Below are 14215 nucleotides of genomic sequence, written 5' to 3' on the forward strand. Positions count from 1 at the left end.
TAATGCTGCTGTATGAATCACGGTAAGCACGAATGAAGTGGCCACTTGTTAATGGGACTCACTGTATGGAAGTAGGCTAAGTAAAATAGAGATGTTTAAAATAAGATAAAGTTAGGATATGCCCGCTTGACAACGGCAGAGATAACTGTGGCCTTTGGCCATAGCAACCATCCATTTAGAACGACTGGCCTTCATAGCAACCAAGGATCTTAGCTGTGATTCATGTAGCTACAGTATGCATGCAATGTGATGCAAAGTATAGAAAGGTGATGAAATATACAGAGACAGGTCAAGAAATATAGTGCAATGTAGACAGTAGTATACAGTTGATTTACAGAAGGTGGTTTAGAGTAATATGAATTAAATATAATTATGTGCAGTGTATTAGCAGTTATCTCATACAATAAGTAGAATAATGCATGTAGATGTAGCAGTAACAGTATAATAGTAGAAATAATAATATAGATATAGGCAGTGTATTAACAGAATATAATAAAACAGAATAATTATGGATATTCAATTTGACAAATATATAACGGAAATGTACATAACATACAGCTATGTGCAGTGTGGAAACAGTGTCATTGTAGTGCAGAAACAACAACTTAAGAGTAGTAAGAATAAGTCTATGTGCAGGATGAATAGTATGAAGATCAGTAGAATAACTATGTATAAATGTAATTACAGTAGGCCTATGTACATTTGTAAATAAATAGAAAACTATGGGTGAGAGGGATAAATTAATTTTATTTAATCGTAAAAGTAAATTGCATTCAATTAAATTGCAATTAAAAATCTTTCCAGTAGGCTTTAATGTCACGCAAAAAGTACAACCAAAGCTGAGCTTGATCAACTACAACGTCTAAAGAACCAGAACTTCAGTGTAGTTTTTTGCTGGGTCCCAGGCCATGTTGGTCTGAGGGGAAATGAGAAAGCGGACAGTGCTGCTAAGCAAGTCCTCAATGAAGAAGTCACAGATGTCAAATCCGTGCCCCAGACCTTAAACCTATACTGAACTCTTACATCACAGATAAGTGGCAATCTGAATGGGATTAATGTACCAACATCAAGCAAGGAATGGGAATTTTGGCACGTTTTCATGATCCACTGGGTCGTTATGGGCCACACAAAATACGGTGTTGCTAAAATTACTCCTATTGTGGCTATTAGAGACATGCGTTCATGAGTATTCAGCTACATTCAATGAGTTAAGTAAAATACATTCACACACAAAAAAAAACCATCACTAATGTTGTGGACATTACTTTATTCTGAGATACATCAATAGGCTCTAAAAACAATCCCAAACAGACATAAGGTCTTTATAGAGCAAATCCATATAGATTATTTGTGAAATAAACCAGTAAAACAGAATTAGGGGATGGAATATATAACATTCACACTCATAGCTCATATTTCTAAAATAAATCAGTGAAAAAGTATCCTGACAAACAAGCAGCATTTTAATGCCTTACTCATATTTCATAATTTCAAATTTTTCTCTAGGTTACCTGATAGCCCAGTTTGAGAGGTGCAAGACGCGTGACATTATTTATTTTTGCAGCCAATCACTGCTGTTGTTTTATTTTATTGATTTGATTTTAGTCATAGAAGCTAAATTCGAAGGCAGGCCACAGGTAAAAGCCAACGAACCGCATTCAAGGCAATAGTTGAATAGAGCTTTTGAGGTATTGCCACTGCTCCAACACTGAAAGGCACTGTTAGAATGCTTGGATCAAGCCAGGTTCAGCATAGCGTATGTCACTGTCTGCTCACGTTGGTGACCGAACCAGGGCAAGCACACTTTCGCAGTTCCCGCCGGAAATGCAGTCTAGTTATTATTATTCCCGTCTCCCTAATTTTTTTCCAGCTCCTGTGCCTAGGCCCTTTGAGACAGAGACACCGTTCCAGTACCGGTGTAACTTGCTCAAGAAGATGACGTCAAGTGGGCGTGTCGTTCGTCCGCCATATTGGATTGAATAGAAAGCGAAACTAAATTTTCACAGGTCACAAATTTGGTCCGAACGCCACGAAACTTGACGTACATTGTCATTGGACCAAGCCTCACAAAAGTTACTAGAAGGATTTTTTATTTTCGAAAGCGTTTGCCCGTCACAGCCAAACGAAGTCGTCCATATCACAGGAACAACCAAAACTAGCCTACTCATTGTCAACATGTACATGAAATGTAAATTTTCAAATTAAAATGTTTTCTTTGCAAACGTAGGCATAGGCGTATGGTGACAGATTAATTTAATTATGCTGCTGTGTGAATCACGGTAAGTGTGAATGAAGTGGCCACTTCTTAATGGGACCCACTGTATGGAAGTGGGCTAAGTAAAATAGAGATGTTTTAAATAACATAAGGTTAATCAGAATTCTACGATATGCCCGCTTGACAACGGCAGAGATAGAACTGGCCTTTGGCCATAGCAACCATCCATTTAGAACAACTGGCCTTCATAGCAACCAAAGATCTGAGCTGTGTTGCAATGTGAGGCAAAGTATAGAAAGGTGATGAAACATACAGAGACAGGTCAAGAAATATAGTGCAGTGTAGACAGTAGTATACAGTTGATTTACAGACGGTGGTTTAGATTAATATGAAGTATTCCTTTATTCTAAGATAGGCTACATAGGCTCTCAAAACAACCCCAGGCTCACAAAACAATCCCAAACAGACATAAGGTCTTTATAGAGCAAATCTATATAGATTATTTGTCAAATAAACCAGTAAAACATAGTTTGTGTGATGGAATATATAACATTCACACTCATAGCTCATATTTTTTTTAAATAAATCAGTGAAAAAGTATCCTGACAAACAAGCAGCTTTTTAATGCCTTGGTCATATTTCATAATTTCAATTCCTCTGTAGGTTACCTGATAGCCCAGTTTGAGAGGCGCAAGACGCGTGACATTATTTATTTTTTGCAGCCAATCACTGCTGTCATTTTATTTTATTGATTTGATCTCAGTCATAGAAGCTAAATTCGAAGGCAAGCCAAAGGTAAAATCCAACGAATCGCATTCAACCCGCAAGCCAATAGTTGAATAGCCCTCTCCTAGAGCTTTTGAGATATTGCCACTGCTCCAACATTGAAAGGCACTGTTACAATGCCTGGATCAAGCCAGGTTCAGCATAGCGTATGCCACTGTCCGCTCACGTTGCTGACCGGACCAGGGCAAGCACACTTTCGCAGTTCCCGCCGGAAATGCAGTCTAGTTTTAAAGTGCACTTCTTTCATTTTAGGAGGGAGAGGAAATGCAATATAATGTTTTCTAAACACCATAACCTCCTCAACCCTTAAGTCTTTCGTAATATACTGTCTTTTAACTACATTAGGTAAAATTCTTTCAATAACATATGTCTGATAATTCTGTTTGTGCATGTACAATCGAATTGATCCATTTCTGCTATATGGAGTTGTCTCATCAATGCAAATCTTGTTTTGATTGTCTGAATTGATACATAAGGATGCAAATTCCATATTATATTATCTTTATCTATCCCTATCCAGAGAGATAGAGAAAGAGAGAGAGGGAGAGAGAGAGAGAGTGTGCATCATAGACCATTATGAATATAAATATTTAATTTTACATTAGCCTATATTTATTTCCCTATATATACATTCTATTTCTTTACAACAAGGTTTTGAAGGTCCATCATCTCTAGTCATAATGTATCATAACTGTAAAGGCTAGGTTAGAATAGAATAGAATGATCTTTTACCATTCATATAATAAAATGAACGTATTAATTAATTTAATTAATTAAAGTTCTTACTGTGAATTTAGTATATTGTGTGCTCATTTCACTAAGTTGTGTTCATGTTTTACTGAATAGTGCGCTCATTTCATTAAATTGTGCTCTCAATTTATATGAGTAAGGTATACAGTGCATACGGAAAGTCTTCACAGCTCAGCACTTGTTCCACATTTTGTTATGTTTCAGACACATCTTAAAATTGAGTCAATTATTTATTTTTTTCTCATCAATCTACACACAATACTCTAACAGTGTGTGGAGTGTTTTGTTAATGTATAAAAATGTAAAGGCTGAAATATTCCATTTATATAAGTATTCACACCTTTTGTATGACACTTGCAATTGAGCTCTGGTGCATCCTACTGTTATCAATGGTCTTTGAGATGCTTCTACAACTTGAGTCCACCTGTGCCTAAATTAATTATTTTTTCTTAGATTCCCCATCAAATCCAAACATTTCCACAAAATAAAAAAGGACGCTTTTTCTTGCATTCCCCACCCGATCACATGTCATTTCACACCTCCATCCTTCTTCAGCTTAACCTCCTTTAAGCCAAATTGAGCTGTGACCACACCCACCTGAGGACCATTGAATGTGTCAACAGTGACATTTTAATATGGAATCCCTTCCCTCTAATTACCCCCACCTTGTGACCCCCCCCTCCCCCCGACACACACACACTGATTGGCCACACCCATTTGACACCCTATCATTCTGATTTGCATCATAAAGGCTCCTGTCCCTGATTGGTTAGATGAACCTACTGGGTCAGAGAGAAGGGGCATATAAACACCACCTAGTGCAGTCAGATGTCTGAACTCACCTGCTCCATGGTAGGCATTAGGATACTCTGAGCATATACACTATATCTATATTCAATTAACAGTGCAACTATATTGTATTTTCTTTTATTTAACACTCTTGCATTTCTCTGTGTGCACTTGTTTGTTTAATCCTTCAATGACAAATGTGATTCAACTGTAATGTTTGACTTTGTTTTTGAACACAGCAATGGAGTTTGAAATGTCAGGATTTACTGAACCAACACTGCTGCCTATGCCAGTGAAGGAGATAAAAGAAGAAGAGTTTGATGATTTCCTTCAAGAGTATCTGTTTGCAGTTCAGAAAGAAGAAGAAAACCCTGGACTGGATCATGACTGCAAGACTGAAACACACACATCAGCAATGTTCAACTGCAAAGAAGAAAAGTCTCCACTGATGGACATTAAACAGGATGAGGAATCTGGTTCAAGAGAGCATGGCCAGAAAGACTCTTCTCCTACCGGTAAGTTACTCATTAGTGTTTTGTCTCCTGTATGAATTGCACCATGTATATAGTTAATAGAATCAGAATCAGTTTTATTGGTCAAGAATACTTACATATACAAGACATGTGACTTCGGTAAATGTTAAACTCTCTGTACATGTAAAAAATTAAAAAAATAAACATTCAATCAATAATATAATAATAAGACTTGTGTTGTTGACTTGGCTTGTGGAAATTCTGATGTAAAAAAACAAACATGTATTACCATTATGGTAATTATGAGTAATTCAAAATATTTTATTGTCCTATTCCTGCAAATGAACAAGAAATCAGCACAGATGAGATGAGACATACTGGGGAAAAGCCGTACCAGTGCACTGACTGTGGAAAGGCCTTTAATCATAAATATCATCTCAAGACACACCGGAGGATCCATGCTAGGGAAAAGCCGTACCAGTGCACTGACTGTGGGAAGGCCTTTTATCATACATCTCATCTCAAGATACACCAGATGATCCACACAGGAGAAAAGCCGTATCAGTGCAGTGTGTGTGGGAAGAGTTTCAGGACTAAACCAGAGGTCACCAAACATCATCGCACACATACAGGAGAGAAACCATATCTGTGCAGTACTTGTGGGAAGAGTTTCAGGACTAAGGCACAGGTCAACAACCATCAGCGCACACATACAGGAGAAAAGCCATATCAGTGCACTACATGTGGGAAGAGTTGCAGGGAGCGCGGTGCTCTTACCATCCATCAGCGTACACATTCAGGAGAAAAACCACACCATTGCACGGAATGTGGAAAGGCCTTCAGTGACATAACTGGTCTCAAGATACACCAGAGGATCCACACAGGAGAAAAGCCATATCAGTGTAGTACTTGTGGGAAGAGTTTCAGGACTAAATCAAAAGTCACCATCCATCAGCGCAGACATACAGGAGAAAAGCCATATCAGTGTACTGCATGTGGAATGACTTTCGGGACTAAGGCAGAGGTTACTGACCATCAGTGCACACATACAGGTGAAAAGACATATCAGTGCAGTACATGTGGGAAGAGTTTCAGTAGTAGCTCAAATCTCATTCAACATTATCGCATACATACTGGAGAGAAACCATACCAGTGCACTGACTGTGGGAAGAGTTTCAGGACTAAATCAGAGGTCACCATCCATCAGCGCACACATACAGGAGAAAAGCCATATCAGTGTACTACATGTGGGAAGAGTTTCAGGACTAAATCAGAAGTCACCATCCATCAGCGCACACATACAGGAGAAAAGCCATATCAGTGTACTACATGTGGGAAAAGTTTCAAGACTAAGACAGAGGTCACCGTCCATCAGCGCACTCATACAGGAGAAAAGCCATATCAGTGTACTGCATGTGGGAGGAGTTTCAGTCGTAGCTCAAATCTCCTTAAACATCAGCTCACACATACCGGAGAAAAACCATACCATTGCACTGACTGTGGGAAGAGTTTCAGGACTAAAGCAGAGGTCACCATCCATCAGCGCACACATACAGGAGAAAAGCCATATCAGTGCACTACTTGTGGGAAGAGTTTCGGGTGTAGCACACGTCTCATTCAACATAATCGCACACATACCGGAGAAAAACCATATCGGTGCACTGACTGTGGAAAGGCCTTTCGTCACAGAAATGGTCTCAAGATGCACCAGATGATCCACACAGGAGAAAAGCCATATCAGTGCACTACATGTGGGAAGGGTTTCAGGACAAAGACAGAGGTCACCATCCATCAGAGCACACATACAGGAGAAAAGCCATATCAGTGCACCACATGTGGAAAGAGTTTCAGGACTAAAGCAGACGTCACCAGACATCAGCGCATACATACAGGAGAAAAGCCATATCAGTGCACCACATGTGGGAAGAGTTTCAGCGCTAAATACATTCTCACTCGACACCAACGATCACACATGGGACTAAAGCCATATTTGTGTGTCAGTCACACCTAAAATCTTAAGAGCCATCAGGACTTGCATACAGGAGTTGAACATTAGAAATGCGAAATTGACCCAGTGAGTATTTGCATTAAATCAGAGGTCATGTACAGACACCTTTATTCAGCTAATGCAAGATGAAGAACAAGTACCACATCATCCTGGACTAGAAGGATGAATTCCTTGTGTGGCACAGATGCCTGTGGCTGAATTCATGATCTGTTTAAGATGCATTTTGTGTTTGCTGTGTCCTTTGATGAGGCCTTTATTAATGTCTACACATTCATCTGAACAACTGTCTGTTGCATTGTTGTGTCCACCACCAAGGACAGTCCAAAGCAAGGGAATCACATTGCGAATTAATAACAATAACATTTGAAAATGTTACCAGCAAGAGGGTTTTTATTCAAATGTGTGGTAATTACAGGACACACTATTATTGTAAATAAATCACTTGTTTGACTATATCAATGGCTGTTTGAATGAATCTAGAATTATTATTTTTTTACCTCATACATACACAGAGGTCATTCAATGTGCTTTACATAAACAAAACCAAATAACAAATAAAAGCATAGAAAGGTAATATAGTCAAAGAATAGTTCAAAAGGTAAAGATCATAATAAAAAGAAAACAAAAAGGTAAAATCATTTAAAACTAAAGAAAAATTAGAAAGCAAAAACAAAGGCGAAAGTAGTAAAAAAAAGTAATAAAAGACAAGGTAGAATAATTATCAAGGCAGATTCAGAATGTGTAACTCGGCGCAGTTCTAAATCATTTTGATTAAATGACTCATTTTGATTAAATGATAAAGTGGACTGTCCTGAACCAGCTGGACCATGGTGGAGGGAGACTACCCTGGAAATCCAGAGTTCTCGCAAGAGCACAATGGAGTTGTCTCTGCGAGACACTTTGGCAATGAGCAATGATGCACGTTACTTTTACCCTGTGCATCCCATGGAACCAATGAAATCGTATCTGATATAGGCGGGCCAGAGGCGAGCTAAACTGATGACGACAGCACTGCAATGTTGGAAACATTGATCGTAGTGTTATCCAATTGCGTTGAAGTCCAGAATCATTCAAAGTAAAAATTGGTCTAGTGTTATCCAATTGTGTGCATTGAGATTTTCAAATGCATGCTTGGTGCCATCCCTCGAGTTGGGCCATTACATTGTTTACAGACCCTTAATCTTTCTGGATTACCAGGGTCTGGATTTTCCAGGCTAGAGGGAGACTCTAGGCTTGAGCAATGTACACACATATGAAATAAATGCCATTTTTTATTTAGTAATGAAAATAATTCTGCACTCGACATCTGTGACAAGAACCGATCTGACTTGACTTGACCTGAGCATGCGCAGTAGCATGTGCGTGCTCTCCACAGCAACTTTGTATTCCATTGCAATGAACAAAGTAAAGGAAAGGCCAAAAAATGGATATCTTTGACGAACAAAGTGGGATGCAATGTGAGCCTTGAATTGGATACCATGCAGGAATTTGATAGGATCTCAAAACCGGTCATGAACATGCTTTTTCAGAGAAAAACACATGAAAACATTGGATAGGTTGAGCTATATATAGTTATTGTTTTGCTGTCACTTTCTCTGTTTTAATAATGTGATCCCTTTGACCCAGAATGACGTATGGATAGCTCTGTGTCTCCTCTTCCATCTAACATGTGTGCCATATCTCTCTGATCACGGGTTTGTGAATAATTCAAACGAGACTAATGGGTGAACTCAGAACGGTATTGACTGGAAATATGATGCAATTTGCATCAATAGTCTTCTTATGGGTTGAAAAGTAAAAGACAAAAAACAACATATATACATCAGTGATAGTACAAGTAGTCAAGCACCCAGTGAGCAGCAGCACTCTGTGGAGATCCCAAAGCTGTGTGCATTCACCAGGGATGGACATTAAATATGTTGTCCATCTGCCACTGTGGAGATCCCAAAGCTGTGTGCATTCACCAGGGATGGACATTAAATATGTTGTCCATCTGCCACTGTGGCTTGTGGATTCCAAAATGTACCAGCCACTTAAATATATAAATATTTTAAATAGTTTTACCAGCCTCTAAAGATAATAGAGTAGATAGACCGAAATCAGATATCAGAAAACAGAAATCAGTTTTATTGAAACATGATTGAAATGTACTGATTTTTTCCTCTAAACCTACCACCAATGTTGGGCAGAAGTCATAACTGGATTGACCTCCATGTGCAGTAGCAACAGAGCTAAAGATCAAGAGAACAGCATTCATATGCCATAGTGACGTAAACGTGGTGTGGCTACTTTAAAACCCAATCCATTAGCAGGGATGGATTACTGCACGGGCCTACCGGGCCCAGGCCCAGGGGCCCATGGGGTCAGGGGGCCCTGAAGCCCAAGCCTTTGCATGGAATCATTGCCTCAATATCAACAAATCAGGATGTAGGCTATGAATCTGATTGATCTTTTATTTAGCTGTTTATGAAATCATGCATTTACCAATTTAAGGATGCCTTATGTATGCTTAGCTATGAGCTGCATATCCTCTGATTTTAATATTTACGGTTACCTACCATTTAAGCACAGCTCAGTTTCAAGAAGCTTTTCAAGCTCCATGTTGAAATTTGCTACAATGTATTTCAAAACTGGATTGCTTTGGAACGGTTAATTATACACGTGACTGACTCACACCTTTGTGTTCTCTAAAGTCTGCTATTTACTGTGATGTATGGTTTGTCATGTGTTGAGGGAAGAGTTGGTAAGATATCCACTGGGGATCAATAAAGTATCTATCTATCTATCTATCTATCTATCTATCTATCTATCTATCTATATCCCACCGAGACAAATGGGTGTGGAGATGGGCACAATTGGAATGTTGATGGCTGAACCAGGTACAGGTGCTAATGTGCCAGGTGTGTAGAATAATAGACAGACAGGTGCACTGGAGGATACTATTCAAATGATATGATATGCTAATACTATAACTATTCATATAATACCAGCTAATCATCCAGCCATTGTTCCTGCAGTACAGGTGCTAATACTATAACTATTCATATGACACCTGCTAATCATCCAGCCATTGTTCCTGCAGTACAGGTGATAATACTATAACTATTCATATGATACATGCTGATTACCCAGCCATTGTTCCTGCAGTACAAGTGATAATACAATAACTATTCATATGATAACTGCTGATTACCCAGCCATTGTTCCTGCAGTACAGGTGATAATACAATAACTATTCATATGATAACTGCTGATTACCCAGCCATTGGTCCTGAAGTACAGGTGATAATATTGTAGAATGCGAGACAGACAGGTACACTGTACTGTACATTTTACATTTCTGGAACATTTAATATAACTTCAACTATAATAACAACATTTGATTTCAGCAATGAATTTTGCAAAACCATAATACATTGACATGCTATAATGCCAGCTAACCTAACTGCATGTGGAACATGCATTAAAGTATTCACATACTAGTCTTTAACCAGCATTTCATTGCCGTCATTTCTGAAGCTTTTTCAAATCAGGCATGAGTCTACCCAACACACCATTACAATGGCGGATTCCTAGCCAGTAGTACCATTCAATCATTTTAAGGTTTGTTTTGAGGGACTGAGGGATTTGATTTCCCCTGAGACTCTATATTTATTTTTTGTATGTCTGCCATGCAGGTTCAATATGTTGAGTATGTGTACTGTTTTCTGGATGTACAAAGTTTTGTTTGTGGAAGACTGAGAATTGCCTATACTCATACTAGGAAAGTTGATTCTTGTAGGCACGCCATTCATCTGTGAGGATGGATTCATTGGTCCTGACGTGTTTTCGGATTTGTCGTACACCTTGAAATTCCTGACCAGTTTCAAAATGGGTCTTTTTGTCAAACACACTGAATAGGGACGCCTTTGTATGGAATAAGCCTACTATGAGCCTCACACATACATTTTACAATGGGTTGCATTTACTATCATGGGCATTTTTCATTTTATCATTAATATCACCCTACATGTGTAAAGCACTCAACCTGAGTAATTTTGCCATTCTTGACAAAGTCTTCAAGCTTGCTGCAATCCCAACTGTTATCATATCCAGTTGTTTCAACTGCAAGCCTTGTGCAAACCTTTAGATTTGTGTTTTTTAACTTTTTATTTTGCAGTCTCTATAGCAAGATAATTACGTCATACACTCTGGAATGTTGATGGCTGACCCACACAAAATACTGACATAGTCTCTATAGAAAGATACTTACAGATATGTCATACACTCTGGAATGTTGATGGCTGACCCAGGTACAGGTGCTAATATACCAGGTGTGCCAGTGGTGTAGAATAATAGACAGGTGCACTGGAGGATACTATTAATGCTATGCTGATTATCCAGCCTTTGTTCCTGAAGTACAGGTGCTAATACTTTAACTATTCATATGATAATACTTGATAACCTAGCCATTGTTCCTGAAGTATCGGTGCTAATATTGTGACTATTCATATAACTGAAGATCGTAGGCTACAGTAATAAACAGACCATCTCAGTATTATAGGTTGATAATTTCTGTCCTCAAGTTGAACCTACTGTCCATGCAGGGGCAACAAATCAATCTGTAATTAAATGATATAACAATGTTGTGTAAGGAATAAAAGACACAAATTTACCAATATTAGCAAAACTCAATTTTATTACAAAACAGTGTTTCACACTACACAAGAAGTAGTTCAGGCAACCTCTGGATGACTGTCCTGCTAGGGAACAAGTCCTTGAGGTCACAGATCAACGTGGCCACCATATTCTACATGTGATTTCCAATCAGAGACACCTGTTTTCCATTGGCCTCCGCTCGATTGGTGCTCCCACCAATATGGCGGCGCTATTGACGTACGCTCTGGAGCCCAATGCGGTGCCTAGCTTTCTAAAATCAATGCTTGTGGTGTCTGAAAGAATGTCTTTGGGTCCTCATTCCTGGCACTCGCTGCACATGCTGTAGACATTCTCACTACATCTCTCAAGTTAGTGTCCGCTGCATCAGCCCTCCTCCGTTCACCTGGCTAAAGTTTACCTGATGAGGATGGGGAGGCTCAAACCACAACAAAGTGACGGCGTTCCAGCTCCTCAACGAATCTTTGAAAAAAAAAACACAGTATTAAGTGATTAATTAAACTATCTGTATGAAACTAAAGTCACAGAAATGGATAAAACAGCATACATGCTTACAATAACCGAATAAGGGAATACTAGTTTGCCATTCTATTCCAACAATATACCATATCAAAGTAAACGAGAAGTAATGTGAAAGACTGAAAAGTTCAGCCACCAACCTTTTAAATGGATCATCATCATGCACAATTTGATGAAGGACTTGATGACTAAAAAAAATGCCTTTCTCCAGGATTTCCACAGCGTCCTGTTTTGCATGTTCCACCGCTGTCACAATGGCAAATTCGGTACCATTCTTCATGCACACCCTGCGCAGATGCCTTGACAGGTATTTCTGGGTTTTCATGCACACAGGGCACAGCAGATAGGTTCTGTTTACATGTTTCCTGGAAAAAGAAAACATGACATTGAATATAATGTCCTACACTCTGAACATTACAAAAGCATAATCATATGTGCTGATTTACAATCAAGTCCCTAAGCAACTATTAGAAACCACAAAGGGAGCAGAAGAACAGCAGCTAAACTGGAAGAAATGGCTTAAAGAAACTGTTATGTAACTTACCTCTTAGGAGCCATTTGTCAGGAATGGATTAAAATAAACAGTAGAAAATGCTTCTCAAGATGTCTGGAGCTCTGAGTCAAAGGCTCAAAGGGAGAAAGTGAAATAAGGCTTGAAATAAAGCTTCAGCAGTAGCAACTGAAATTGCTTTTTTGACTTTTGGTAAAAGCCTAGCTATTTAGAATTATCAACAAAAATGCAATTTTTTTGGCTTGTGACAAGAGAGCAGGCCTCTGTCTTCTGTCTGGAAGAATGATGTCTGATGATCTCTGATGATGGAGAGTTGCTCAGAAGAGAACCAAGGAGATGACTGACCAATGCTGGCCTGTGCTTTTATATGAAATGTGTTGGTGTTGTGACCTGACAGCCCCGCCCACATCCTTGCATTTACAGTACAGTAAACCAAAACTTAATGGCCTCTCCTTTGTTTAGATCAATAGCCATCTGCAGGATCCTCATGGTCATGGAAAACTGGAAAAGTGATGGAATTGTAAAATCCTATTTTTCAGGCCTGTAGAAATCATGGAATTCAGTAAATTCATTTAGAAAAGACCTGAAATGTATTTATTTGTTTTCTTGCTTTTTTACTTGAGCTCGTGCACCAGTACCGAACTGTTGTGCCTCAGTAAAATCTCAAGTTCAGGTTCAACTACTTCCTGTATTTAGCAGCAGTAATGTACAGTATTAATATAATAACAGGATAAGAAAGGAATTTTGTCAAATTCACAAAGTCAAAGCAACAGATTAAAGCAGCAATACAAAATGTACTTAGAGCGGCACACACATCAGATCATCAAATCTTCATACCAAACCCAGTTAAGAAAAGTCTATGTGAGGAGATTTGAAATATAAATATGGAAGCTAACACAAATTGAGTGCCCTAATTCAAAGGTAGCATTTGTTAGCGTTAGTACTTAGTATGATAGCCCAGAGCAGGCCTACAATCTAAACAGAACTGATTAAATTACAGTTGAACACAGCTACTCACTTCTGCATAATTCCATTGCTGAAATGTATTTTTTGACCAATTCTGATCTATGAAACTCCTCAACCATGCCTTGTGGTTGTGAAGGTAATGAAATATCATAATAACTTTTCAACCCTAAAGTTGGAGACCACGTTGAAATTTGGTACAGTTTATTTAAAAAGTGGATTGCTCCTAATTATAAACAGGACTGCCTTGTGTTCGATAATGTCTTTTTTACTGTGATGTTTGGTTTGTCATGTGTTGAGTGAAGAGTTGGTGAGATATCCACTTGAATTTCCCCTGGGGATCAATAAAGTATCTATCTATCTATCTATCTATCTATCTATCTATCTATCTATCTATCTATCTATCTATATCCCACCGAGACAAATGGGTGTGGAGATGGGCACAATTGGAATGTTGATGGCTGACCCAGGTACAGGTGCTAATGTGCCAGGTGTGTAGAATAATAGACAGACAGGTGCACTGGAGGATACTATTCAAATGATAT

The 14215-nt window shown here is 38.7% G+C and overlaps 1 protein-coding gene and 1 pseudogene across 1 annotated transcript; one reads left to right on the plus strand and one right to left on the minus strand.

The window, feature by feature from the left end:
• The window catches only part of LOC143137593 (uncharacterized), a 288160-nt pseudogene that overhangs the window by 51909 nt on the left and 222036 nt on the right, over positions 1 to 14215 (minus strand).
• Positions 5381 to 7024, plus strand: LOC143138456 (uncharacterized). Its single transcript, XM_076299191.1, has 2 exons — positions 5381 to 5975; positions 6144 to 7024. The coding sequence occupies exons 1-2, from the start codon at positions 5381 to 5383 to the stop codon at positions 7022 to 7024; spliced, it is 1476 nt and encodes a 491-aa protein (XP_076155306.1).

Source organism: Alosa pseudoharengus, unplaced genomic scaffold, assembly GCF_046254945.1.
Source record: "Alosa pseudoharengus isolate Yale_2024_CS ecotype anadromous, Long Island Sound unplaced genomic scaffold, YU_APseudo_1.1 YU_APseudo_1.1_scf_1, whole genome shotgun sequence".
Taxonomy (NCBI): Eukaryota; Metazoa; Chordata; class Actinopteri; order Clupeiformes; family Clupeidae; genus Alosa; species Alosa pseudoharengus.